The 27,938-nt window shown below is 40.6% G+C and overlaps 1 protein-coding gene across 3 annotated transcripts; it reads right to left on the bottom strand.

Moving 5' to 3' along the window:
• Positions 1-2,284: 2,284 nt before the first annotated feature.
• On the bottom strand, positions 2,285-27,370 carry LOC106575549 (uncharacterized). Of its 3 annotated transcripts, none has more exons than XM_045697835.1 (10): positions 27,140-27,370; positions 14,969-15,256; positions 14,574-14,840; positions 14,164-14,235; positions 10,158-10,184; positions 9,444-9,641; positions 3,950-4,003; positions 2,923-3,132; positions 2,610-2,693; positions 2,285-2,457 (listed from the first exon to the last, which is right to left on the bottom strand). In XM_045697835.1, the coding sequence occupies exons 1-9, from the start codon at positions 27,204-27,206 to the stop codon at positions 2,614-2,616; spliced, it is 1,263 nt and encodes a 420-aa protein (XP_045553791.1). In that variant the 5' UTR covers positions 27,207-27,370; the 3' UTR covers positions 2,285-2,457; positions 2,610-2,613. The 3 variants fall into 3 exon arrangements, with proteins under 3 accessions (XP_045553791.1, XP_045553790.1, XP_045553792.1); XM_045697834.1 differs by having other exon boundaries at positions 2,285-2,461; positions 27,140-27,369; XM_045697836.1 differs by lacking the exon at positions 9,444-9,641 and having other exon boundaries at positions 2,285-2,461; positions 27,140-27,369.
• Between the last annotated feature and the right edge of the window lie 568 nt (positions 27,371-27,938).

Below are 27,938 nucleotides of genomic sequence, written 5' to 3'. Positions count from 1 at the left end.
CATGAGCAATGGACATTAGACCGGTGGACATTGTCTTTTGATGAGTCCAAATTTGAGATTTTTGGTTACGACCGCCGTGTCTTTGTGAGACACAGAGTAGGTGAACGGATGATCTCTGCGTGTGGTTATTTTATTTCACCTTTATTTAACCAGGTAGGCTAGTTGAGATCAAGTTCTCATTTACAACTGCGACCTGGCCAAAATAAAGCAAAGCAGTGCAACACAAACAACACAGAGTTAAACATGGAATAAACAAGCGTACAGTCAATAACACAATAGAACATTTTTTTATGTCTATATTCAGTGTGTGCAAATGGCGTGAGGAGGTAAGGCAATAAATAGGCCATAGTAGCGAAGTAATTACAATTTAGCAGATTAACACTGAAGTGATAGATGGGCAGATGATGTGCAAGTAGTGCTGTGTGGTTCCCACTGTGAAGCATGGAGGTGGTGGTGTGATGGTGCTTTGCTGGTGACACTATCATTGATTTATTTAGAATTCAAGGCCCATTTAACCAGCATGGTTACCACAGCATTCTGCAGCGATACGCCATCGCATCTGGTTTTCGCTTAGTGGAACTATCATTTGTTTTTCAACAGGACAATGACCCAACACACCACCAGGCTGTGTAAAGGGTATTTGACCAAGAAGGAGAGTGATGGAGTGCTGCATCAGATGACCTGGCCACCACAATCACCCGAACTCAACCCAATTGAGATGGTGTGGGATGAGTTGGACTGCAGAGTGGAAAAGCATCCAAAAGGTGCTCAGCATATGTGGGAATTCCTTCAAGACTGTTGGAAAAGTATTCCAGGTGAAGCTGGTTGAGAGAATTTCAAGCGTGTGCAAAGGGTGGCTACTTTGAAGAATCTGAAATCTATTTTGATTTGTTTAACACTTTTTTGGTTACTACATGATTCCATATGTGTTATTTCATAGTTTTGATGTCTTTGCTATTATTCTACAATGTTAAATTGTAAAAACAATAATAAAGAACAAAACTTAAATGAGTACCAAACTTTAGGCTGGTACTGTATATATTATTTATTTTAATAATATAAAAAAATACTCCGAAATGATCGGAGAACAATACTTGTCAGACAAAAGTTCTCCACAGCACCCCTTGTTTATTTCATCATATTTAACTTTATTAAAAAATTGCCTGACAGTGTTTTTTGCAAAATATATAAAGGCTTTTATACAAAATTCTTACATTATACACACACACACACGTACAACAAGGGGAAATGTACTGGGAAATTCCTTAGCTTTTAGTAAGTAATGTCCAAATATCTCTGTAGATTTGGACATTACTTACTAAAACGAGATTAAACTAAACTAACATCTCCAAATTAAATGGGATGTGAAATGAAATAGAATGAATGGTTATTCATGTATTCCTAGGTAAAATAAAAAATGTAACGTTTACATGTATTGATCTATGCCATGTTTTAGGTGTAGCAGAGTGGAAATTCTGTTGATTGGTCAAAAATGATACCTGTCAATTTAAGTATGGGTTCATGTGGGTAGGAAATATATATATATTTTTAAAAGGCTATGGTGTGAAGAGGATTTAAATAGTTCCGTAATGGTGTAGTTTAAACCTGTTCCACTGGATTATTTGCCTGGAAAAGGGCAAATACTGGACTTGTCACATGGGGACTTCCATTCAACACCAAGGAGTGAGGGCGTTGAATGTGAATTTTTGATCAACTCTCCTGGATTATAATTGATATTTTTTGTGGATTTACCTTTTTTGGGAAAGAACTGAATTTAATAATTCTTGGGAATCATAGATTTAAAGGACATTTTTGGTTGAACTGAATCTCTTTTTGACTTTGACCATTGGACTACGGACAGTATTGACTATTGATTTGATTGCTAGTTATTTCCGATACAGAAAGCCTTATTGCATCCAATTTTGAGTTGGTTCATGATTTCTGTTGCTGACCTATTGCTGCGTTATCATTTATAATCAAAGCTTTAATATGATGCTTTAAAGGTGATTTGCTTTTTGTTGTGCATATTTAAATTTTCTGTAAATTGCAAAAAGATCTTCTAGGTCTCTCTCTCTCTCTCTCTCTCTCTCTCTCTCTCTCTCTCTCTCTCTCTCTCTCTCTCTCTCTCTCTCTCTCTCTCTCTCTCTCTCTCTCTCTCTCTCTCTCTCTCTCTCTCTCTCTCTCTCTCTCTCTCTCTCTCTCTCTCTCTCTCTCTCTCTCTCTCTCTCTCTCTCTCTCTCTCTCTCTCTCTCTCTCTCTCTCTCTCTCTCTCTCTCTCTCTCTCTCTCTCTCTCTCTCTCTCTCTCTCTCTCTCTCTCTCTAACACTTTGAGATATCAGCTGATGTAAGAAGGGCTATATAAATAAATTTGATTTGTCGTTCAGTGCTCGTAGCCCAGATGAAACGGTGGGTTCTCTTGTCTTCATAATCATCTGTGTACCTCTGGTCCACAGTTCCCTGGCTAGAGAGACATCAGTTAGGAATAAATCATTAGGAATAAGAGTTGGTAACAGACTAACAGTCTACTTATAGTGAGTTGACAAGAAGTATTGCACAATAAAGGGAAATGAAGTGAAAACAGTCTACATTGTTATCACACTCCAACTTACCGTCCTACAATGCTGAATTCTCTTCTGCTGCCCCCTCTCCATTGTTGTACTTCACCGTGTCTTCGTTCAGCAGCACGGACCGCTCTGCAAGAAAACACAATAGGAGAACTCAACTGGAGAAATGGAACCATTCAGAATTAATGTGATTCAAGAATGCCTTAATTACAATGGCACTGATTCCTTCTCTGTTATCCCCATTCATGACAGTTTAAGATGATGCCAGTCTTTCCCATCTATTTGAGACTGATGTCTGTATATTTATCCTGATGCATTTAGCGGGACTTGAGGTGAACTATCCCTTTCTCATACACACCTCCATTTGCCTCTTCATTTTCAGCTGCGTTTAAATCGCTCCCTGGTGCAGCAGTGCCATCCGTTTTAGTCTCATCATCGCTCCCTGGCCCAGCGCTGCAATCCATTTTAGTCTCATCCTCGCCCCCTGGCCCAGCGCTGCAATCCGTTTTAGTCTCATCCTTGCCCTCTGGTCCAGCACTGCCATCCATTTTAGACTCATCACTGCCCCCTGAGGAAACACACAGAGAGGGTAAAACATGTACTACAGCCTCTCTACTGAACCACCAGTGTTTCCCAGACAGTGGTTTCTTAGACAGTGCAAGCTCTCCCACCCACCAAGCAATACCTTTTTCAAACCTGACTTGTTCTAACAATCCTCAACATATTTGATTGTAGAATTCCAGTGAAATGCTCCTTTCACCTCAATCTGTAACCAGGTGTTCATCCAACCTTTTTATGTGAGTAAAGTACAGTCGGATAAAAAAAACATGTCATGACCAGCCTGATGGAAACAGCTAATTTGTCAGTAAACTTTCCAAATGTCGCCAAAACAAAATATGGTAGACAAGGTGGGATCTTTTTGTGTCTGTAAAATTAATTATGTGAGAAATGACAGTGGAAATGATTTCATGCACAAATATTGATATAATAACCATCATGTTGAAGTAAACTTGGAGTCACGTGATGACATGTGTGGTCCTTCCACTGCGACTCAGGAAAACATGCAGTTTACTTGGTTACAGATGAAATAAATGATGAAATTCACAAGGTGGTGAAAGTGCAAGGTGATGAGCTTGATGCTACATTCCAATAAATATTGAGGGTCTTATTCTGGTGACATGATCGATGGTTGGCTGCTGTTTGACAAATAACATTTTTAAAATCGGACACCTTTGTCCATAATAATCTCATCATGTATGCTATGCCCACACACTGTATCTGTGAGCTGTTGGCTACAGCGCACATTTTTTAGTTTTTATGCAGATTTTAGAATATTCGCATGGAAATCTGTCACCAATTGGATGGAAACCTAGCTAGTGTCTTACCTTCTTCAAGTTTTGTCACCGACTTAACACGGTTGGTATTGTTGACAGCCATCCCTGAAGACAGAAGAACAAAGTTTGTCTATAAAGCAACTCCCCCAGTTAAGGGCTGTATGACTCCTATCCTGTATGTGGGTTGTGGAGCTTACAAAGGGGAACTTAGTTCACAGTTGCACCAAATAATATTCCAGCATAACCCTGCTTGGAAGAATCGTCAAAGCTTGATTCTAGCAAAGTTCTGTGGAAGTACCATCTCAGAATGAATCACAAACCACACAAAAAGAATCAATCAATTTCCTCTGATATTCTGAGATATGCAGATACACATCTAATTCTGCTTTTCCTTTATACAGTCTAAAATTAGATCATGATTTCAGGAAATCTAAGATTCTGTAGAAAAATATATGAAATAAAAGTTGCAAGACCACAAGCAATGAACTGTTGAAGATTTCTCCTACATTTACACTCTAAGCTACTTCAATAATGAGGACACAACAGAGAACATCAATAAACAACTGGTGTACTGTACATGTACACCTAAGATCTACTGTAAATACAGGTAGAACAGGGATCATTTCAGAATGACTGTCAGCAAAATGGTGTAGATATTAGTACTACTTGCCCCCACTCACCAATAAGTTCCCACTTACTAACCTTCTATTTTGATAATAAGAATAACTTCACAATACATGATTCCAGTAAGCATAGCATCATACACAGTGACTTCCTGCTTACAGTTATCAACGGAATTCAAATAAAATAGTAATCTAACTTCCTCTGATATTCTGAGATGAGCATCTCAAATCAAATCAAAGTTTATTTGTCACGTGTGCCGAATACAACAGGTGTAGACCTTACAGTGAAATGCTTATTTACAGGCTCTAACCAATAGTGAGAAAAAAAGGTGTGTGTGTGTGTGTGTGTAGGTAAGTAAAGAAATAAAACAACAGTAAAAATACATTTGAAAATAACAGTAGCAAGGCTATATACAGACACCGGTTAGTCAGGCTTATTGAGGTAGTATGTACATGTAGGTATGGTTAAAGTGACTATGCATATATGATGAATAGAGAGTAGCAGTAGCGTAAAAGGAGGGGTTGGCGGGAGGTGGGACACAATGCAGATAGCCCGGTTAGCCAATGTGTGGGAGCACTGGTTGGTCGGGCCAATTGAGGTAGTATGTACATGGATGTATGGTTAAAGTGACTATGCATATAAGATAAACAGAGAGTAGCAGCAGAGTAAAAGAGGGGGGGGGGCACACAATGCAAATAGTCCGGGTAACCATTGGTTACCTGCATCTATGCGACTTCTAAGGCTACTTCTGCTTTATGACGACAAAACAAGCCCCATCTCTAATCCAGCAACAGTCATATCAAACAAAACAATATGGAAACAGTTCTGAGAACTCAAAATGTCCTGATTGACAACCATGGAGCAGATCAAATGAAGCAGAAGACTCATACTGAAGCACATTAAATAATTGGGTTATGGAACATACAAACTAGCAAGGGGTGGCGGTGACAATCTTTATCCACAGTGTTACCTCTATGGGTGACATTTTGACAGAGTACGAATACATAGATGTGAAGAAAAACCAAACAGGTCATTTCAAATACTCGTCACAGTACATAATTTAAGCACATTTTCCTTGCAGATTCCTACTGCATCATTCACATGTTATATATGCTAGGCCACACACTGCTAACTTTAAACTCACATTAGTAATCACATTCTCATACTGTATGTAGATGTCAATAAAACATGTTCTTCAAATACAGCGGCAAGAAAAAGTATGTGAACCGTTTGGTATTACCTGGATTTCTGCTTAAATTGGTCATAACATTTGATCAGATCTTCATCTAAGTCACAACAATAGACAAACACAGTCTGCTTAAACAACTATACGTTTTCATGTCTTTATTGAACAGACCGTGTAAACATTCACAGTGCAGGATGGGAAAAGTATGTGAACCCTTGGATTTAATAAGTGGTTGACCCTCCTTTGGAAGCAATAACCTCAACCAAACATTTTCTGTAGTTGCGGATCAGACCTGCACAACGGTCAGGAGGAATTTTGGACCATTCCTCTTTACAAAACTGTTTCAGTTCAGCAATATTCTTGTGATGTCTGGTGTGAACCGCTCGAGGTCATGCCACAGCATCGCAATCGGGTTGTGGTCAGGACTCTGACTGGGCCACTCCAGAAGGCGTATTTTCTTCTGTTGAAGCCATTCTGTTGTTGATTTACTTCTGTGTTTTGGGTCGTTGTAATGGAATTTATATGATTAACCTGTTTGGGATAGGGGGCAGTATTTTCACGTCCGGATAAAAAACGTACCCGATTTAATCTGGTTACCACTCCTACCCAGTAACTAGAATATGCATATACTTATTACATATGGATAGAAAACACCCTAAAGTTTCTAAAACTGTTTGAATGGTGTCTGTGAGTATAACAGAACTCATTTGGCAGGCAAAAATCTGAGAAGGTTTCATGCAGGAAGTGGCCTGTCTGACAAGGTGTTGTTGTTCTTGCTTCTGTTTATTGAAGAGTCAGGATCTTAGCTGTAACGTGACATTTCCCACGGCTCCAATAGGCTCTCAGAGCCCGGGAAAAACCTGAACGATGACGAGGCAGCCTCAGGCTGAAACACATTATCGCCTTTTCCAAGTGGCCCATCAGAGGACAATGGAATTAGGCGCGTGCCCGATTCGACCCAGTGATATATTTTCCTTCGGCTGTTTATCTAATTGCAGATTCCCGGTCGGAATATTATCGCTTTTTACGAGAAAAATGGCATAAAAATTGATTTTAAACAGCGGTTGACATGCTTCAAGTACGGTAATGAAATATTTAGAAATCTTTTGTCACGAAATGCGCCGCGCGACCGTTATTTACCATTGGGATAGTGTCTGGGACGCACGAACAAAACGTCGCTGTTGGAACATAACTATGGATTATTTTGGACCAAACCTACATTTGTTATTGAAGTAGAAGTCCTGGGAGTGCATTCTGACGAAGAACAGGAAAGGTAAGACCATTTTTCTTATAGTAAATCTGATATTGGTGAGTGCTAAACCTGCTGGGTGTCTAAATAGCTAGCCCTGTGATGCCGGGCTATGTACTTAGAATATTGCAAAATGTGCTTTCACCGAAAAGCTATTTTAAAATCGGACATATCGAGTGCATAGAGGAGTAATGTATCTATAATTCTTAAAATAATTGTTATGCTTTTTGTGAACGTTTATCGTGAGTAATTTAGTAAATTGTTAGTAAATTAGCCGGAAGTTTGCGGGGGGTATGCTAGTTCTGAACGTCACATGCTAATGTAAAAAGCTGTTTTTTGATAGAAATATGAACTTGATTGAACAAAACATGCATGTATTGTATAACATAATGTCCTAGGTGTGTCATCTGATGAAGATCATCAAAGGTTAGTGCTGCATTTAGCTGTCTTCTGGGTTTTTGTGACATTATATGCTAGCTTGAAAAATGGGTGTCTGATTATTTCTGGCTTGGTACTCTGCTGACATAATCTAATGTTTTGCTTTCGTTGTAAAGCCTTTTTGAAATCGGACAGTGTGGTTAGATTAACGAGAGTCTTGTCTTTAAATAGCTGTAAAATAGTCATATGTTTGAGAAATTGAAGTAATAGGATTTTTAAGGTATTTGAAAATCGCGCCACAGGCTTCAACTGGCTGTTACGTAGGTGGGACGAATTCGTCCCGCCTAGCCCATAGAGGTTAAAGGTTTGACTAAATGATTTCACCCTGAAAATGTATAACCACGTGATTGTAAGATTAATTTACTAATGTGTGTGTGGAAGAATAATTTACTCAAAGCTTAATGATTTAGCAATGTAAGCAAGACATTCAAGGATAAGGGAAACTGTTAACAGAGAGCAGACAACTTGTGACCACGGAGGAACTGATAACAGGAAGAATGTCTCCCCACCCAGGGAGGGGAGAAACCTTGAGGCTTACAGTAGATTAGGTACCATGTGCAAGATATGATAGACAATGTATGTGTTGTAGAAAAGTTTGTAAACTGCATCGTCAGTGTTAGAGAAGAGGGGCATTTGTATGACGAAATGTGTAATATAAAAGGCTGTGTGCATTGTATGGATTTTAGAGCTCTCGTAAATAAACGTTCTGATCATTGTAAGCTAGGTCTCAGTCTGTTTCCTTCAACCGGAACCTTACAACTTCTGGTATACAAACTGAGTAGTTGAATTGAAGTTCGGTTTAAGAACATTGATAACTTAATTCCCGTAATAGTCGTTGTCCTGTTCGATCACCCAACTTCTGTTGACCTTCAATTGGTGGACAGATAGCCTAACATTCTCCTGCAAAATGTCTTGATAAACTTTGGAATTCATTTTTCCATACATGATAGCATGCTGGCCCTGAGGCAGCAAAGCAGACCCAAACCATGATGCTCCCTCCACTATACTTTACAGTTGTAATGAGGTTTTGATGTTTGTGTGCTGTGCCTTTTTTTCTCCACAGTGTTGTGTGTTTCTTCCAAACAACTCAACTTTAGTTTAATCTGTCCACAGAATATTTTGCCAGTAGCGCTGTGGAACACACAGCTGCTCTTTTGCGAACTTCAGACGTGCAGCAATGTTTTTTTTGGACAGTAGTGGCTTCTTCCGTGGTGTCCTCCCATGAACACCATTCTTGTTTAGTGTTTTACGTATCATAGACTCGTCAACAGAGATGTTAGAATGCTCCTGAGATTTCTTCAAATCTTTAGCTTACACTCTAGGATTCTTCTTAACCTCATTGAGCATTCCGCGCTGTGCTCTTGCAGTCATCTTTGCAGGATGGCCACTCCTAGGGGGAGTAGCAACAGTGCTGAACTTTCTCCATTTATAGACAATTTGTCTTACCGTGGACTGATGAACATCAAGGCTTTTAGAGATACTTTTATAACGCTTTCCAGCTTTATGCAAGTCAACAATTCTTAATCTTAGGTCTTCTGAGATCTCTTTTGTTCGAGGCATGGATCACATCAGGCAATGCTTCTTGTGAATAGCAAACTCAAATTTTGTGAGTGTTTTGTATAGGGCAGGGCAACTCTAATCAACATCTCCAATCCCATCTCATTGATTGGACTACAGGTTAGCTGACTCCTGACTCCAATTAGCTTTTTGAGAAGTCATTAGCCTAGGGGTTCACATACTTTTTCCAACCTACACTGTGCATTTTTAAAATGATCTATTCAATATAGACAAGAAAAAAACTATTTGTGTGTTAGTTTAAACACGCTTGTGTGTCTATTGTTGTGACTTAGATGAAGGTCAGATCAACTTTTATGACCAATTTATGCAGAAATTCAGGTAATTCCAAAGGGTTCACATACTTTTTCTTGCCAATGTAAATGTCACCACAAATAATATGAGTAACACATTTCTGACAACATCTCCACATATCTGCATTGTCAAAATGGCCCCATAGAAGTACCATGTAAAAGGTGTGTTAGTGTTACTACCTGTGTTAGTGGGCTGATTGTTATTAGTCTGATTCATGGAGTAATCTCTAGAAGACTTCTCTCCTACAGTGCTGTAAACTGTATCCATGGCAACCCCAGAGAGAACCCCTGAAGATCCACGGTTGGTGACCTGAACATCCCCTACAGTGCTGTAAACTGTATCCGGGGCAACATCATCCCGAATGTTGCCTGCATCCCCTGTAAAGTTACACCAGCCATCAACATTGTTTACTGTAAACAGAGTAGAATAGGTTCCTTGAATTTAGGAGGTATTTGCCCTTTAAATTTGCATAAGAGAAAACATGGAAATATTCTGGGTTGTGAAATTACTGCTGTGGACTCTCTCTCTCACACACACATACATGAAACATTTTCTGGAACAGGACAAAAACAACACACATGTCCTGTGCTGTGAGGAAGCATGTGTGTAGTGCATGGAAGTATGTGTATATAGTGCAGTACATGAATAATGTTGTGTTTGTATTACTTTGGGGGCCCTGTCAGCAGGTTAAATATGAATCAGAGTCAAGTTAAGGTAAAACTTCCCAAACATTCCACCACAAAACCTTCTCAAAAAAGTCAATCCAGGTGTCTAGGGGATATCCTGAGATGAAATAGAAACTCAGAAATGTAAGACATTAACATTTTCATTCAAATGTTCTGTGAAGCAGTGAGTATGAAGAATTGAGACAGGAAGAGACAGAATTATCCTACCTGTCTGTTTCTTCCACACCAAAAATCCTGAGGAGTACAAATATACACATTTTATTTTCCAAGTTGATCCATGGTTGTGTATCTTATGTGTTAGGTTTAACAGAGTGAGAAATAACCCCTAATAAAGTACAAGTCTATGCATTAACCATTCTGTCAGCTGTTGAGTATGACTTCACCCACATTTACATGCTTAAGCTGCAATAAGGAGACATCATTTCTGAGAGCATGCATACAGTACCTGCACAAGGCCGACTTCAAATCAATGTGAAACCAGTGAATTAAACAGCTGACGACAAATGCAAACTATGCTAGATAAATCCTACACATGCATTGAAATAAAGGCATACATCAAAGGACTTACCCAGGCCTACAATCAACAAGAATGCAAGACAAACTCAAAGAATGACAAAAATCACAAAATATACACATGCTTTTTTAAAGGGAGCTAACATGCTGACCACTCCGCTGGTGTTGCAAAATAAATGTACACATACTGTGCATTCAGAAAGTATTCAGACCCCGTCCCCTTTTTCCACATTTTTCTTACATTATACCCATATTCTAAAATTGATTAAATAAAAAAATGTCCTCATCAATCTACACACAATATCCCATAATAAAATAGCAAAAACAGGTTTAGAAATGTTTGCAAATTTATAATAAAATAAAAAACAGATACCTTATTTACATAAGTATTCAGACCCTTTGCTAAGAGACTCGAAATTGAGCTCAGATGCATCCTGTTTCCATTGATCATCCTTGAGATGTTTCTACAACTTGATTGGAGTCCACCTGTGGTAAATTCAATAGATTGGACATGATTTGGAAAGGCACACACCTGTCTATATAAGGTCCCACAGTTGACAGTGCATGTCAGAGGGAAAACCAAGCCATGAGGTAGAATAATTTGTCTGTAGAGCTCCAAGACAGGATTGTGTCGAGGCACAGATTTGGGGAAGTGTACCAAAGAAATTCAGCAGCATTGAAGGTCCCCCAAAACACAGTGGCCTCCATCATTCTTAAATGGAACAAATTTGGAACCATCAAGATTCTTCCTAGAGCTGGCCGCCCGGCCAAACTGAGCAATCAGGGGAGAAGGGTCTTGGTCAGGGAGGTGACCAAGAACCCAATGGTCACTCTGACAGAGCTCCAGAGTTCCTCTGTGGAGATGGGATAACCTTCCAGAAGGACAACCATCTCATCAGCACTCCATCAATCAGGCCTTTATGATAGAGTGGCGAGACGGAAGCCACTCCTTAATAAAAGGCACATGACAGCCCGCTTGGAGTTTGCCAAAAGGCACCTAAAGGATTCTCAGACCATGAGAAAGAAGATTCTCTGGTCTGATGAAATCAAGACTGAACTCTTTGACCTGACTGCCAAGCGTCGAGTCTGGAGGAAACCTGGCACCATCCCTACGGTGAAACATGGTGGTCGCAGCATCATGCTGTGGGGATGTTTTTCAGCAGCAGGAACTGGGAGACTGGTCAGGATCGAGGGAAAGATTAACGGTGCAAAGTACAGAGAGACCCTTGATGAAAACCCACTTCAGAGTGCTCAGGACCTCAGACTGCGGCGAAGGTTCTCCTTCCAACAGGACAACGACCCCAAACACACAGCCAAGACAATGGAGGAGTGGATTCGGGACATGTCTCTGAATGTCCTTGAGTGGTCCAGCCCAAGCCTGGACTTGAACCCAATCGAACATCTCTGGAGAGACCTGAAAATAGCTGTGCAGTAACGCTCCCCATCCAACCTGGCAGAGCTTGAGAGGATCTGCAGAGAAGAATGGGAGAAACTCCCCAAATACAGGTGTGCCAAGTTTGTAGCATCATAACCAAGAAGACTTAAGGCTGTAATCAATGCCAAAGGTGCTTCAACAAAGTACTGATCTGAATACTTATGTATATGTAATATTTCTTTTTTTTTTTATATATATACATTTGCAAATATACAAAAAAAAATCTGTTTTTGCTTTGTCAATATGGGGTATTGTGTGTGTATTGATGAGAGGGGGGGGGGGATTATTTAATACATTTTAAAATAAGGCTGTAACGCAACAAAATGTGGAAAAGGTCAAGGGGTCTGAATACTTTCCGAATGCATTGTACATGTTATTTAATCATTTCATCCAGAATGATTGCGCGCGTTAATGAGTGTCTGCGTAGCCAGGTGCTAAAATAGAACTTGCTTCTATTTTTGACGCATTATGTGCTGCAAGTTCCGCCTTTTTCATCTCTTCATTGGTTTTTAGGAGCATTTACCCACGTGGGTGATTGAAAGATGAACTGAGGTCCACACTCCAGTTGCCAACCGCCATACAAAGTCCACAGAAGAAGAAGAAAAGAAGAAGAACTGAAGGAGGAGAGATTACTAGAAACAAAGTAGGTTTCCCCTTTCATCTGTGGATTAATTGTCGGAGTAGAGAAAACACGATTTTGTGTGACTCAAAATGGGTCAAAATTCTACAAAGAGCCATAAAAAAGACATTGTGCATTTCAGGGAACATAACACAATGTTTATATCCCAGGACAAATTAGCTAGCAACAGCAAGCTAGCTAGCTAAATATCCATGAATGTTTCATGTGTTTCAACCTGTCCCCAAATTAATATAGCTGGTTCAGAGTTTGTTTTGATATTTCAACCTGAGTGTCCTGATAGCATCTGGTGTGGATGGACAAAATCAACATGGCCTTCTCCTCCAATGGTTTTTGAGAAGGAAGCGAGGAGAGAGGATGCGAGGAGTAAACAATTAAGATTCTACCCACGGCTTAATCTTAGCCGTTTCCTAACATTATATTTTATTGACTTGTGTGTGTTGTGATGTACTTCAAGCATGCCACAATGGCGGGAAGTATTTGCATAAAGTTCAGCTTTCCCAACTTTGGTCCCGCCCTGTTCACGACCCTCGGCCATGCTAGCAACTGTCCCTCGCACACTTCGCATCTCTTCCATTGGAAATGAATGGCTATCTGTGGTTTCATGGCCCACATCTTCATCATTGAGGCACTGTGAGCCGTTTATTTCAAGTCATTTTTCTAGTTTGTTTGTAACAAACAGTTTTGTAGTATGTTGACTGTGGCTATGTATTCAGCCTTCATAGCAGACATGAGCTTTCTGTGAAAGTAAAACTTGCCTGTTGAGCCACTCGATTGAAAAAAAACAGGATGGATATATTCTATGAGAAAGGTAAAATAACCTAGCCAGCGATTTCACATCTATGCAATATCCATTGTACTGTTGGGTCCTGAGAATATGAAATATTCTTATTCATGTCACTGAGGGAGAGAGGGTAATGTATAACATTTACATTATGTCAGGATATGTTATTGTTAGCCATCAGAGATCCTATGGGTGGGGTCTTCTGGGAGGAGAAGAGACACAGTCTGGGACCAGTCACCATGACAGGCGTAAGTTGGGGAGGAGTGAGCACTTTGGGGCAGAGGTCAGGTCAGATGAAGTGAGGAAGAACAGATATCACTAAGGTTCTGTCTAGCAACAGAGATGCATTGGCTGTTCAGAAGTGTAGGAGGAGACTCAGCATAGGAAAAAGGATTAAATATCAGTGCTTGTGTGAATATGTCTTTGTCTAATGCAGCTGTATTGATCCTCTGGGATGAATAAACTTGGTTTAAGCTTTCATAGTGTCCGTCGAATTTTTACTCTGAGAATTAGAACCTAACAGTACGATAAACATATTTTAGGTTAACACAAAGTAATTACCATCCTTTTTGCTTATTAATTCAGATTAGACTAATCCATACTGTGCACTGTCCAAATTGGTGCCTCACTGTAACACATTATGAAGACTGTGACCTACAGCAGGTGGTGCATCTAACCCCTTGTCTTGACTGTAACAGTAGCCTGAACACTACTGTAAATACAGGTAGAACAGGTATCCCCTTCAGGGGGTATAGCTCACTGTTGTTGCTGCTGTTAAGTCAATCTGTGCTTCAGAACTTTGCACATGTACAGTGTTCTGTTACTATAGATGTGCTGTTCTTACCTGTTATGACGGCAACAAGCACTACAATGGTAACGACAACACCACCAACAACAGCACCGGTATTGGAACGCTCTGAAATGAAAACACATTTTGTATTGATACTTTGACTGGAGTTGATCAGGTATTCAGCATAGTTCCACACTCAAAATGTCCTACAATACTAGCAGTGTTACTGACATATCAATACATAAGACTGTAACACACTTATGAGGCGGCAGGGTAGCCTAGTGGTTAGAGTGTTGGACTAGGAACCGAAAGGTTGCAAGATGGAATCCCTGAGCTGACAAGGTACAAAATCTGTCGTTCTGCCCCTGAACAAGGCAGTTAACCCACTGTTCCTAGGCTGTCATTGAAAATAAGAATTTGTTCTTAACTGACTTGCCTAGTTAAATAAATGAGTGTCCACTCACCTGGACCAAACACCTCTCCAAACACCTCACTGACTTCCTCACTAACAGCATTCTTCATCTTGCAGGTGTAATTGTAACCATTGTTTGATTTGCCAGTGTCACTCTTAGAGACAGTAAGCTGTTTGCCTACAACCTCCCATGCCCCCTCTCCCTCTTTCCATCTGTAGGTGACTGGTTCAGCATCAGTGGTGTCACCTTCACAGGTCAGAGTGCAGGAGGTTTTGTTGGTGTTACAGGAAGAAGTGATTGTGGGTTTGGGGACTGGCTCTGTAAATAGAGGAAAGAAACAGGAATAATTTGGGGAAATGCTTGCAATACATAACCTGCTGTTTCATATAGAGGCATACACACACACACACACACACACACACACACACACACACACACACACTTACTGAAAACAGATAGCTTATATGTCTTGTCAGGCAGTTTGCTGTTGAACTCCACAGAATAAACTCCACTGTCTGTTTTCATCAATCCACTGATTCTCAGCTCTCCAGTAGTCTGGTCCAGGGTTGTACGGTTTTTGAAGGCAGCATAGATGTCCAGACCACCAAAATCCTTGTCCCACTCTGCCACCTTGTTCTTCCCATGCTTCCATGCGATGCTTGTGATGGGGTCAGTCACTGTGGACTTATCTGGTTTCAACACCAGCTCACCTCCCACTTTAAGAGAAAGATCATCTAGGAAAGCAGACATTTCATACATGTATCAGAGTATCAATGTATCCAGGGTAACACATTATGGTTGGGGTATAAATATGTAGTCCTAACCCTATTGGCATTGAAAGAGACATTATCATCTACCTTTACTGTTTATATCTAGAATTCTGCTTGCTGGGTGTATCTGGTCTATGTAGTCTGAACACTTTGACTAGTATGTTCCCCCTCACCACCACCACTGGAACAGAAATGTATCTAGACTACACCATAGACTAAAGTCTTTGTCTACACCCTGTTCACTATTATATCACTAGCTAGGTTTCCATCCAATTTACGACTGATTTCCATGATATTATTCTAAAATCTGCATGAAACAATACGCACATTTTCCCACCAGAGAGATGTTTCCATCAGACAGACTTTTTGAGAATTAAAGGCTGTGTGTGATGACGTAGTGCACATGAGTGTATGGAACTCCCTAACATCTTATATAGCGCAAGTTAACAGCAAACCTGGTTTAAAAACAACACATAAAGCTACACCTCACGGCACAACGCCTCTCCCCCATGTGACCTACCTGTATGTATGTACTGACATGTATGTGTAACTGATAGATGCACACACACACTACATGTTCATGTTTTTAAATGTATGTAAATTGTAAAGTATTTTGTCTATAATGTCGCCATTGGCGTCGGCTAATTCCTACTCTGGTCTTGGCACCTGCGTTCTAGCTAACAGCTCTCAGATACAGTGCAGGTAGGCGTACTGGTAGGCTAGTCTACATGATTAGATTATTATGGCAGTCATGTATCAATAATCATGTCACCAGAATAAGACCCTCAATATTTATTGGAAAGGAGCATTAAGATTGCGTGCACTTTCACCACCCTGGGAAGTTCATCATAACTTATTTCCAGATAACTTAGCGGGGCATCTGGGGGTCCCTACATTTGTTGGGGCATCTAAAGCCAATTTCCTGCATTTTTAAACAATCCACTATGCCGTCTCTATTTAGAACAAAAAGAAAGCACAAATGCCCACAATCATCAAGCTAGGTAAGAAATCATTATTAAATATGTTTAAGTGATTCATATGACTAAACTTGATCAAAGGTAATTCAATAATAAATATTGTGTAGCACCTTTAACCAATATCCTAACAAATGAACAACTCTTGACCCCACCAGCCCGACCCCCACCACTCTGGTCAATAACTCAACTCTCTCCAAACACAAGTTCCTTCCCAGTTCCGACCTTTAATTTGCTTTGTTCACAAAAAAACACACATACAGTCTATTCATCCTTCTATCCATAGCTTAATGTGTTTCTCTGTAACGACAGATTCATGCCCTGTTCAAGCTGGGCCCTCTCGTTCCCTTTGCAGCCAAGGTACAACATAGACATGGATGGAACACTGGTCACTCTAATAATGTTTACATACTGTTTTACCCACTACATATGTATATACTGTATTCTAGTTAAGGCCATCCTATTCAACTATTGCTGTACATAAACTATTCTATCCTACGTATTCTTCACATACAGTGCATTCGGAAAGTATTCAGACCCCTTGACTTTTTCCCCATTTTGTTGCGTTACAGCCTTATTCTAAAAGGGATTCAATATATTTTTCCTTCAATCTACACACAATACCCCAGAATGACAAAGGAAAAACAGGTTTTTTGAATATTTTGCGAATTCATTAAAAGTAAAAAACTGGAATATCACATTTACATAAGTATTCAGACCCTTTACTTAGTACTTTGTTGAAGCATATTTGGCAGCGATTACAGCCTCGAGTCTTCTTGGGTATGACGCTACAAGCTTGGCACACCTGTATTTGGGGAGTTTCTCCCATTCTTCTCTGAAGATAACCTCAAGCTCTGTCAGGTGGTATGGGGAGCATCGCTGCACAGCTATTTTCAGGTCTCTCCAGAGATGTTTGATCAGGTTCAAGTCCAGGTTCTGGCTGGGCCATTCAAGGACATTCAGAGACTCCTGCATTGTCTTGGCTGTGTGCTTAGGGTCGTTGTCCTGTTGGAAGGTGAACCTTCGCCCCAGTCTGAGGTCCTGAGCGCTCTGGAGCAGGTTTTCATCAAGGATCTCTCTATACTTTCCTCCCTATATCTTTCCCTTAATCCTGATTAGTCTCCCTGTCCCTGCCGCTGAAAAACATCCCCACAGCATGATGCTACCACCACAATGCTTCACCGTAGGGTTGGTGCCAGGTTTCCTCAAGATGTGACGCTTGGCATTCAGGTCAAATAGTTCAATCTTGATTTCATCAGACCAGAGAATCTTGTTTCTCATGATCTGAGAGTCCTTTAGGTGCATTTTGGGAAACTCCAAGTGGGCTGTCGTGTGCCTTTTACTGAGGAGTGGCTTCTGTCTGGCCACTCTACAATAAAGGCCTGATTGGTGGAGTGCTACAGAGATGGTTGTCCTTCTGGAAAGTTCTCCCATCTCCACAGAGGAACTCTGTCAGAGTGTTCACATCCCTGACCAAGGCTCTTCTCCCCCGATTGCCGGGCGGAAGAGTCTTGGTGGTTCCAAACTTCTTCCATTTAAGAATAATGGAGGCCACTGTGTTCTTGGGGACCTTCAATGCTACAGAAATGTTTGGTACCCTTCCCCAGATCTGTGCCCTGACACAATCTTGCCCTGGAGTTATACAGACAATTCCTTTGACCTCATGGCTTGGTTTTTGGTCTGTCATTCACTGCCAACTGTGGGACCTTATATAGACAGGTGTGTGCCTTTCCAAATCATGTCCAATCAGTTGAATTTACCACAGGTGGACTCCAATCAAGTTGTAGAAACATCTCGAGGATGATCAATGGAAACAGGATGTACCTGAGCTCAATTTCGAGTCTCATAGCAAAGGGTCTGAATACTTATGTAAATAAGTATATACGTTTTTTTTTTTACATACATTTCTAAAAACCTGTTTTCACTTTGTCATTATGGGGTTTTGTGTGTAGATTGATGAGGATTTTTTGTTATTTAATCCATTTTATAATAAGGCTGTAATGTAACAAAATGTGGAAAAAGTCTGAATACTTTCCGAATGCAGTGTACACCTCAAATATACATTAACACACAGAAATAGAAAATCCTCCATATAATTAATTTCATAGGACTAATAGTACTGTAGATCTCTTTTTACTTGGTCACAATATAGCTGGGTCCCCTCTTCCTGTCCCTAGGGCTCCACCCCCCTGCAGTGCCCCAACCCAACACACCCCACTCAGCTTTAGGATCTTAGTGAAACATATATTATTAGTTTTGGGTGTGTTAGACCAAGACCAGAGTGACCACCCACAGGACTGCAGACCCCCAGCAGCTAGGGATTGCCTAAATAGCCATCTCCCCTGGCAGGGGCATGTTTTCAATACAGACTCCTTTAGTCGTACTGAATTCCATATAAGGCATCCAGACCTTATGAAAGTTGCCCAGTATACCCTTAATCTGGTAATAGATCAAAGCTAGTGATGCATAACCAACTTTCCAATTAATGGCAATACATTTCTTATCCGCTATAAATGCAGTTACTTCAGATAAGTCTCCAATATTAAAGCAAACAAAAACAGGGCGAAGGGAGAATCTGTAGGACTGCTGGATGAAAGAACATACTCTTTGTCAGAATTCAGCCAGCCTTCACAAGACCATAACATATGTCAATATGCCCCCTTTTGTGTTTTACAGCTCCAGCAGAGGAATGACATTTCCGAGTGCATGTTATTCAGTTACACTGGCATATAGTACATTCTGTGGGTGGTCTTAAACTGCAGTAATTTATATCTGAGATGATATGAACATGACTGGGCATTCAAACATATCTGCATCCATTCATCATCATCATCAATAGCTTCTACCAGGTCTTCCTCACATTTTTGTTTTACATGTTTTGTGTATCGGGAAAAGCCTCTATCAACCCATGATACAGTTAGGAAATCAACTTCGGAGGTTTGTCAGACTGCCTTAAAATAGCATCTGGGTTGTCCAGTGTTTGCTGCACAGAGAGTGTTGTATCTGCAAACATTCACCTGAGATCCATCACAGACTGGTCTTCCCTGACTGCCTGACCCACCATCTGATCCTCCTAAGATGAGGCATGACAAAGAATTACCTTGGTGTACATTTATACAATATATCATCCAAGAATAGAATCAATGGTTCATTAATTGAAATGATCATTATTCCCAGATCCCAGACTGTAGCTGTAAGCTTAAACTGCTGTCCTGTAGCTACTGTAGGTCTACCCATCAATTCAAGATGGAACTTTGTATCATTCATTGATATTGTTAATATACTGCTAAATTCCCCTGAGCTCCGTAGACTAGTCTTCCCTGGCTGTCTGACCCTGCTGGGACCCCTGTCACCATCTGATCCTGCTAAGACATGATGAGCATAGTGTTGTGTACTGACTGTGTACTAGAGGGCTGCTTTCCCGCGGGATGTCTGCGGGTTCCGACAGAGATCATTGCGGCTCGGTCTGCAGGTGGGAGCGGGTGGTAAAACAGATTACTTTTGGATGAAAACACTGTATTTAGGTTGTCCCACAGATTATTTGGAAACGGTCCTCTTTCTGCTTTGTATGTGTTAGCCTACCTATTGTATTAAAATCACATATTTTTTGCATGATTCACACACTTAGAATTCGCTGCTTCAACTTCAGTAGTCTACTTCTCCTAGTTGGGCCTGAGAGTTCAAGTGTGTCTAGTATGTGTGGACTCATTGAGATAGAGTTGGCTGCCTACATGAGCGGAAAACCACGTGGCAGTAAACTTAAATATGAAACTAGCTGAAATATGATTAGACTGTAATTTACTACAGTGTCTGCAAATAAATATTGATATTGGAAAGAAGTGGAGGGTCCAACGCAAGTCAAAGTGGAATCAAAACATTTAATCATTGAAAAGGAAAAAGGTACAACACACACATAGGTTAGGCTACTATGGTGAGCGAGCGTTGTGTCTTTTTAATAAGTATTGATTAGCCATTTATTTGTCTCTGCATGCAAATCATCCTCCTAAAAGGCAGGCTATATCCTATAGGCCTATGCATAACGTAGCAAGTGTCGTTGTCATCATTCTTGCTGCCTCCAGTTCAGTAGCCATACCTGCACTATCAAGTGCGCGTGTTGTCTCAAGTAAATAGAGTAGGCTATAGCCTACGCATGGGCAGAGAAGCACAGGGAATTTACACTACATGACCATAAGTATGTGGACACCTACTTGTCGAACATCTCATTCCAAAATCATGGGCATTAATAAGGAGTTGGTCCCCCCTTTGCTGCTATAACAGCCTCCACTCTTCTGGGAAGGCTTTCCTCTAGATGATGGAACATTGTTGTGGGGACTTGCTTCCATTCAGCCACAAGAGCATTAGTGAGGTCGGGCACTGATGTTGGGTGATTAGGCCTGGCTCGTAGTCGGCATTCCAATTCTCATGGTGTTTGATGGGGTTGAGGTCAGGACTCTGTGTAGGCCAGTCAAGTTCTTCCACACCGATCTTGACAAACCATTTATGTATGGAACTCACTTTGTGCACAGGGGCATTGTCATGCTGAAACAGGAAAGGGCTTTCCCCAAACTGTTGCCACAAAGTTGGAAGCACAGAAACGTCTAGAATGTCATTGAATGCTGTCACGTTAAGATTTCCCTTCACTGGAACTAAGGGGCCTAGCCCAAACAATGAAAACGCCCCAGACCATTATTCCTCCTCCACCAAACTTTACAGTTGGCACTATGCATTCAGGCAGTTAGAGTTCTCCTGGCATCCACAAAACCCAGATTTGTCCATCAGACTGTCAGATGGTGAAGCATGATTCATCACTTCAGAGAACACGTTTCCACTGCTCCAGAGTCCAATGGCGGCGAGCTTTACACCACTCCAGCTGACGATTGGAATTGCGCATGGTGATCTTAGGCTTGTGTGCGGCTGCTCGGTCATGGAAATCCATTGCATGAAGCTCCCGACGAACAGTTATTCCCAGCAAACGCAAATCGTTTGGGCTCCCGAGTGGCGCAGTGGTCTAAGGCACTGCATCTCAGTGCTAGAGGCGTCACTTCAGACCTTGGTTCTATCCCGGGCTGTATCACAACTGGCGGTGATTGAGAGTCCCATAGGGTGGTGCACAATTGTCCCAGCGTCGTCTGGGTTAGGGGAGGGTTTGGCTGGGGTAGGCCATCATTGTAAAATAAGAATTTGTTCTTAACTGACTTGCCTAGTTAAATAAAGGTGAAATAAAAAAAAATAAAAAATTGTGCCGATGTTGCTTCCAGAGGTAGTTGGAACTTGGTAGTGAGTGTTGCAACAGAGGACAGACAATCCCGCTCTGTGAGCTTGTGTGGCCTACCTCTTCGCGGCTGAGCTGTTGTTGCTCCTAGATGTTTCCACTTCACACTAATAACAGCACTTACAATTGACCAGGGCAGCTCTAGCAGGGCGGGAAATTTGACGAACTGACTTGTTGGAAAAGTGACATCCTATCACGGTGCCACGTTGAAAGTCACTGAGCTCTTCAGTACAGGCCATTCTACTGCCAATGTTTGTCTGTGGAGATTGCATGGCTGCGTGCTCGATTTTATACACCTGGCAGAAACGGGTGTGGCTGAAATAGCTAAATCCACTAATTTGAAGGGGTGTCCACATACACTACATGGCCTATGATTAACCTCTCTAGGGCCAGTGGGACGATTTCGTCCCACCTACGTAACAGCCAGTGGAATCCCGTGGCGCGTTATTCAAATACCTTAGAAATGCTATTACTTCAATTTCTCAAACATATGACTATTTTACACCATTTTAAAGACAAGACTCTCGTTAATCTAACCACACTGTCCAATTTCAAAAAGGCTTTACAACGAAAGCAAAACATTAGATTATGTCAGCAGAGTACCCAGCCAGAAATAATCAGACACCCATTTTTCAAGCTAGCATATAATGTCACATAAACCCAAACCACAGCTAAATGCAGCACTAACCTTTGATGATCTTCATCAGATGACAATCCTAGGACATTATGTTATACAATACATGCATGTTTTGTTCAATCAAGTTCATATTTATATCAAAAACCAGCTTTTTACATTAGCATGTGACGTTCAGAACTAGCATACCCCCCGCAAACTTCCGGTGAATTTACTAAATTACTCACGATAAACGTTCACAAAAAACATAACAATTATTTTAAGAATTATAGATACAGAACTCCTCTATGCACTCGCTATGTCCGATTTTAAAATAGCTTTTCGGTGAAAGCACATTTTGCAATATTCTAAGTAGATAGCCCGGCATCACAGGGCTAGGTATTTAGACACCCACCAAGTTTAGCCCTCACCAAAGTCAGATTTACTATAAGAAAAATGTTATTACCTTTGCTGTTCTTCGTCAGAATGCACTCCCAGGACTTCTACTTCAATAACAAATGTTGGTTTGGTTCAAAATAATCCATAGTTATATCCAAATAGCGGCGTTTTGTTCGTGCGTTCAAGACACTATCCGAAAGGGTAAAGAAGGGTGACGCGCCCGACGCGTTTCGTGACAAAAAAATTCTAAATATTCCATTACCGTACTTCGAAGCATGTCAACCGCTGTTTAAAATCAATTGTTATGCCATTTTTCTCGTAAAAAAGTGATAATATTCCGACCGGGAAACCGTGTTTTAGTACAAAGAGAGAGAAAATAAAAACATGGGGTCGCCTCGTGCAGGCGCCTCAGTCTCATTGTCCTCTGATAGACCACTTACCAAAGGCGCTAATGTTTTTCAGCCAGGGGCTGCAAAGACGTCATTCAGCTTTTTCCCGGGTTCTGAGAGCCTATGGGAGCCGTAGGAAGTGTCACGTTACAGTAAAGATCGTAAGTTTTCAATAAAAAGAGGCAAGAAGCCCAAGGAATGGTCAGAGAGGGCACTTCCTGTACAGAATCTTCTCAGGTTTTTGCCTGCCATATGAGTTCTGTTATACTCACAGACACCATTCAAACAGTTTTAGAAACTTTAGGGTGTTTTCTATCCAAAGCCAATAATTATATGCATATTCTAGTTTCTGGGCAGTAGTAATAACCAGATTAAATCGGGTACGTTTTTTATCCGGCCGTGCAAATACTGCCCCCTAGCCCCAACAGGTTAAGCTATAGTTTACTACATTGCCTAGAAAGGCCTTAATATTGATCACCCATATTTCTCCTTCTGAAAATCCTCCCACTCCTATAAGGTAGGCTATAATAGCTCAAGAGAAAGTGCAAGTCTCTCCAACTCTGCTCTCTTCAAGCTACATCTAGCATATACCCCAGTAATACAGATAGCCTAATATAAGGGCCATGTGAGAATCTCTGGTAATTTAACCTATTTCACACAGAATACTGCTCGTATTTCTGTGTGTTTATTATATTATAATTAAGTCTATGATTTGATAGAGCAGTCTGACTGAGCGGTGGTAGGCACCAGCAGGCTCGTAAGCATTCATTCAAACAGCACTTTCGTGCATTTTGCCAGCAGCTTTCGCAATGCATTAAGCTGTTTATGACTTCAAGCCTGTCAACTCCCAAGATTAGGCTGGTGTAACCGATGTGAAATGGCTAGCTAGTTAGCGGGTGCGCGCTAATAGCGTTTCACACGTCACTTGCTCTGAGACTTGGAGTGGTTGTTCCCCTTGCTCTGCATGGGTAACGCTGCTTCGAGGGTGGCTGTATTCGATGTGTTCCTGGTAAGAGCCCAGGTAGAAGCGAGGAGAGGGACAGAAGCTATACTGTTACACTGGCAATACTAAAGTGCCTATAAGAACATCCAATAGTCAAAGGTATATGAAATACAAATCGTATAGAGAGAAATAGTCCTATAATTCCTATAATAAGTACAACCTAAAACTTCTTACCTGGGAATATTGAAGACTCATGTTAAAAGGAACCACCAGCTTTCATATGTTCCCATGTTCTGAGCAAGGCACTTAAACGTTAGCTTTCTTACATGGCACATATTGCACTTTTACTTTCTTCTCCAACACTTTGTTTTTGCATTATTTAAACCAAATTGAACATGTTTCATTATTTATTGGAGGCTAAATTGATTTTATTGATGTATTATATTAAGTTAAAATAAGTGTTCATTCAGTATTGTTGTAATTGTCATTATTACAAATAAATAAACAAATCAGCCGATTAATCGGCATTGGCTTTATTCGGTCCTCCAATAACTGGTATCGGTATCGGCGTTGAAAAATCATAATCGGTCGACCTCTAGTACACAGGCACTCACGTGCTCCCTCAACGTGATCAAGACAGAAACCAGACACATGCTCATTGCTCATGGAGCACTCCACACAAATAACAAGGAAAAGATTGACAAAACTCATAATGGTTATGAAATAAAACAAAACTTGTTTCTCACAAGTGTAGCAGGTTGTGAATTCTGCAAACAATGTTTCCACCCCGAGAATGGTAAATTACTGTATTTAATGCATGCATTAACATAAATGTATGTAACCAAATGAAGAGAGATTAACGGTACATTTACTAGGCCTACTGGTGACATGTGTAATGGGGAATTGATAAAAAATAAACAATCAAACGGCAAACAATTCACATAATGAAACAATCGATGGGCAAGGATTGGCGGGAGAGCTGAGTGCATTCTGTAGAGAAACACGCCCTTCCCCTTCTTGTTGCAACATAAAAGATTATACTCAAGACACATTATCTTCACACATATTTTAGATTCTTTAAAAATATATATTTTTATTTAACTTTTATTTAACTAGGCAAGTCAGTTAAGAACAAATTCTTATTGACGGCCAAAACTCAGTCATCTAGACATATTTCCACACCCGCTGCCCAAATTGTGGGAAAAGGAAAAGGCCTATGCACTAGTGATTTGAAACAATCCACAGCTATTTTTTTTAAGAAGCTAATGATCCTCTGTGGCTAAGTCATGCTCTCTGGTGAAGTATTTTAATGATCCTCTGTGGCTAAGTCATGCTCTCTGGTGAAGTATTTTAATGATCCTCTGTGGCTAAGTCAAGCTCTCTGGTAAAGTATCTTAATGATCCTCTGTGGCTAAGTCAAGCTCTCTGGTAAAGTATTTTAATGATCCTCTGTGGCTAAGTCATGCTCTCTGGTGAAGTATTTTAATGATCCTCTGTGGCTAAGTCATGCTCTCTGGTATAGTATTTTTGAATGTTTTTATTTAGGCAGGAGTAATTATATAGGAGTAATTGTATAATTTTGGCAAAACAATTATCAATTTACTTTAGGGGAAGCCAGCATCCTAACTTTATATAATGATGAGATACTCATGTCTCTGCGCTAACGATGGGAGTCATTGTCCCAAAGGCGGGAAGGCAGGCAACAAGGTTATATCTGCTTATTCTGGACTGATTTTGGCGAGAGTGAGCCCTCTCACTTCGCCACTTCCTCTCTGCTGAAACATGCCATACTCTTTTGGTACAGATGTTATCAGATACATTGTCTACAAATACTGAGACAGAGGGGTGCCGTTTCGCTTGCTCGGATGCTTTATCTGAGATTGATGGGTCTTTCTGTTGATGTGCACCTCAGTCAAATAAATGACAAATATTTCAATATTTTATTTGGAGGGGCAAGAAGGTAGCCCCCCTAAGGCCCGGCCATATCACCACCCCTGCCATGATCATGCAGACCCTTCTGTAGGTTTACGCCTTGGTCAGGCCAGGGCTGTGTTTCAAACTCATAAAAGACACACCCTCCTCCACTTGCCCTCGCCTTATGCCCTTGGGGGAATCCCTGTCACCATCTTGGACATCGGTCCAAACGATTAGCCAAACAAGAGAAGTTCCCAATGTAAGCCCATCAGCCCTCGTTTTTGATTGAGTTTGCGAGTGTACAATTATGTTCACGTCGGGGCCTGAAACACCCCATAATTCAATTCGCAATGAATGTACATCCACTAAGAAAAGTCAGCCGAAACTTACAACATACAAGTGTAAGTAAAAACGAATGCGAAAAGGTTTGAAATTGTGCTACTAATGCACATGACAGCACAAACATGTCTCGTAAAAGTAATGAGGTTTTTGTTTGGTTAGCTTTTGGAAATTGTGGAAATAAAACATTTTCCTTCAGAAGTTCCAGCAAGGCAGGCTTACATTAGTTAGCTAACTAATTTGCTAGCTATCATACAGGGGGAGTATATTAATAATGATACAGTTAATATGAGCAGACATGCAATCATAATTGACTGTAGCGCATATAAAGCACCCACAAACTACCAATGGCTGAAAACACAATCATCCGGGATGAACGAGTGACAAATTTCCGGGCAAGTGCAGTCCATTTAAAATCATTCCTTCCTCCCTTGCCCCTTGCCCTGCAAGTGTATACACGTCAGACGTCATGATACGTCAACAGAAGTGTCCACTTAATTTGAGGGCTGAGGGGATAGGGTATGTCTTTAAGTGTTTGGAATTCAGCCCAAGACTTAATATTTGATTACTTCCTGTATTGTGTGTGTGTGTGTGTGTGTGTGTGTGTGTTCGAAAAATAATAAGGGTGCGGTCCTTATTTCTCATCGAAACCCGCATAGACTTCGTTTAAAACCATTCTGACTTTACATGTTGAAAATCACTATGAAGAGCGTGTTTAGGCTATTGTTAATAATGTCGCTATAAAAGCTTCTTGTTTCAGATTGCCATGTTTTTTTAATTGATGTGAATAACACTTGGTCGGCTTCGCGTGTTCTTGAAGTTGCAACGCACATTGTGTTCATAAGGCACATTATTACATATCCTATACCTATTGTTCATGATAGTCAAACATTATGTGATAATATCGTAGGCTGTACAGGAAGCACACTATAGCACACAAGTAACATTACAAATATTAAGTAGGCCAAAAACTACGTTCGGCCTTGCCAATCGGTTCAACTTACCTCCGGAAACCACCTTTTGCGCCAGACAAATCCAAAAGTACAATCCGATGAGCGTTAGTTTGGGCATATTTGCTAATTCGTTTGTTTGTTTTGATAATAAATAAAAGTTAATTAAAATTATATATGCCAAAACATTGTGTGGTTCAAACCCTAGCCTACTTCTGTTATTTTATTTCCTAAGGCAGAGAAAGTGAAAGTAAACTGTGGTTTAGTTCCTCCCTATTCATGACCTCTTGGTGGAAAATAAAATAAAGTACCAATTGACTTGTAAATGACATTTAATAGCTGCAACTAAATAATATTTTATAACAAACACATTGCATTATGTTTATATGTTATAATAAGTTTAATAATCTTTTTTTTTTTTTTTTAACCAGTTCTGAAATATACCTTCCTGTAGTCGTACCCATGCCTGGTCTTTGGCGCCTCCCTGTGTGTATAATTGGCTGCAACCGTTCATCCATTGGCCCATATGGATGCACACAGGCATTGACAATATGAAATATTTTCCTCAAAACATAAACTCAGCAAAAAAATAAACGTCCTCTCACTGTCAACTGCGTTTATTTTCAGCAAACTTAACATGTGTAAATATTTGTATGAATATAACAAGATTCAACAACTGAGACATACACTGAACAAGTTCCACAGACATGTGACTAACAGAAATGGAATAATGTGTCCCTGAACAAAGCAGGGGTCAAAATCAAAAGTAACAGTCAGTATCTGGTGTGGCCACCAGCTGCATTAAGTATTGCAGTGCATCTCCTCCTCACGGACTGCACCAGATTTGCCAGTT

Source organism: Salmo salar, chromosome ssa16, assembly GCF_905237065.1.
Source record: "Salmo salar chromosome ssa16, Ssal_v3.1, whole genome shotgun sequence".
NCBI lineage: Eukaryota > Metazoa > Chordata > Actinopteri > Salmoniformes > Salmonidae > Salmo > Salmo salar.
This window is presented reverse-complemented; position numbering and strand designations above follow the sequence as displayed.

Bases quoted from the DNA above. Each gene is read 5' to 3' on its own strand.
- LOC106575549 (XM_045697835.1), bottom strand. From the start codon at position 27,206: ATGCCCAAACTAACGCTCATCGGATTGTACTTTTGGATTTGTCTGGCG. The intron at 14,841-14,968 runs GTAAGTGTGTGT...CTCTATTTACAG, and splicing joins ATATAAGCTATCTGTTTTCA to AGCCAGTCCCCAAACCCACA. The intron at 9,642-10,157 runs GTAGGATAATTC...GTAACTTTACAG, and splicing joins GGTGTGGAAGAAACAGACAG to GGGATGCAGGCAACATTCGG.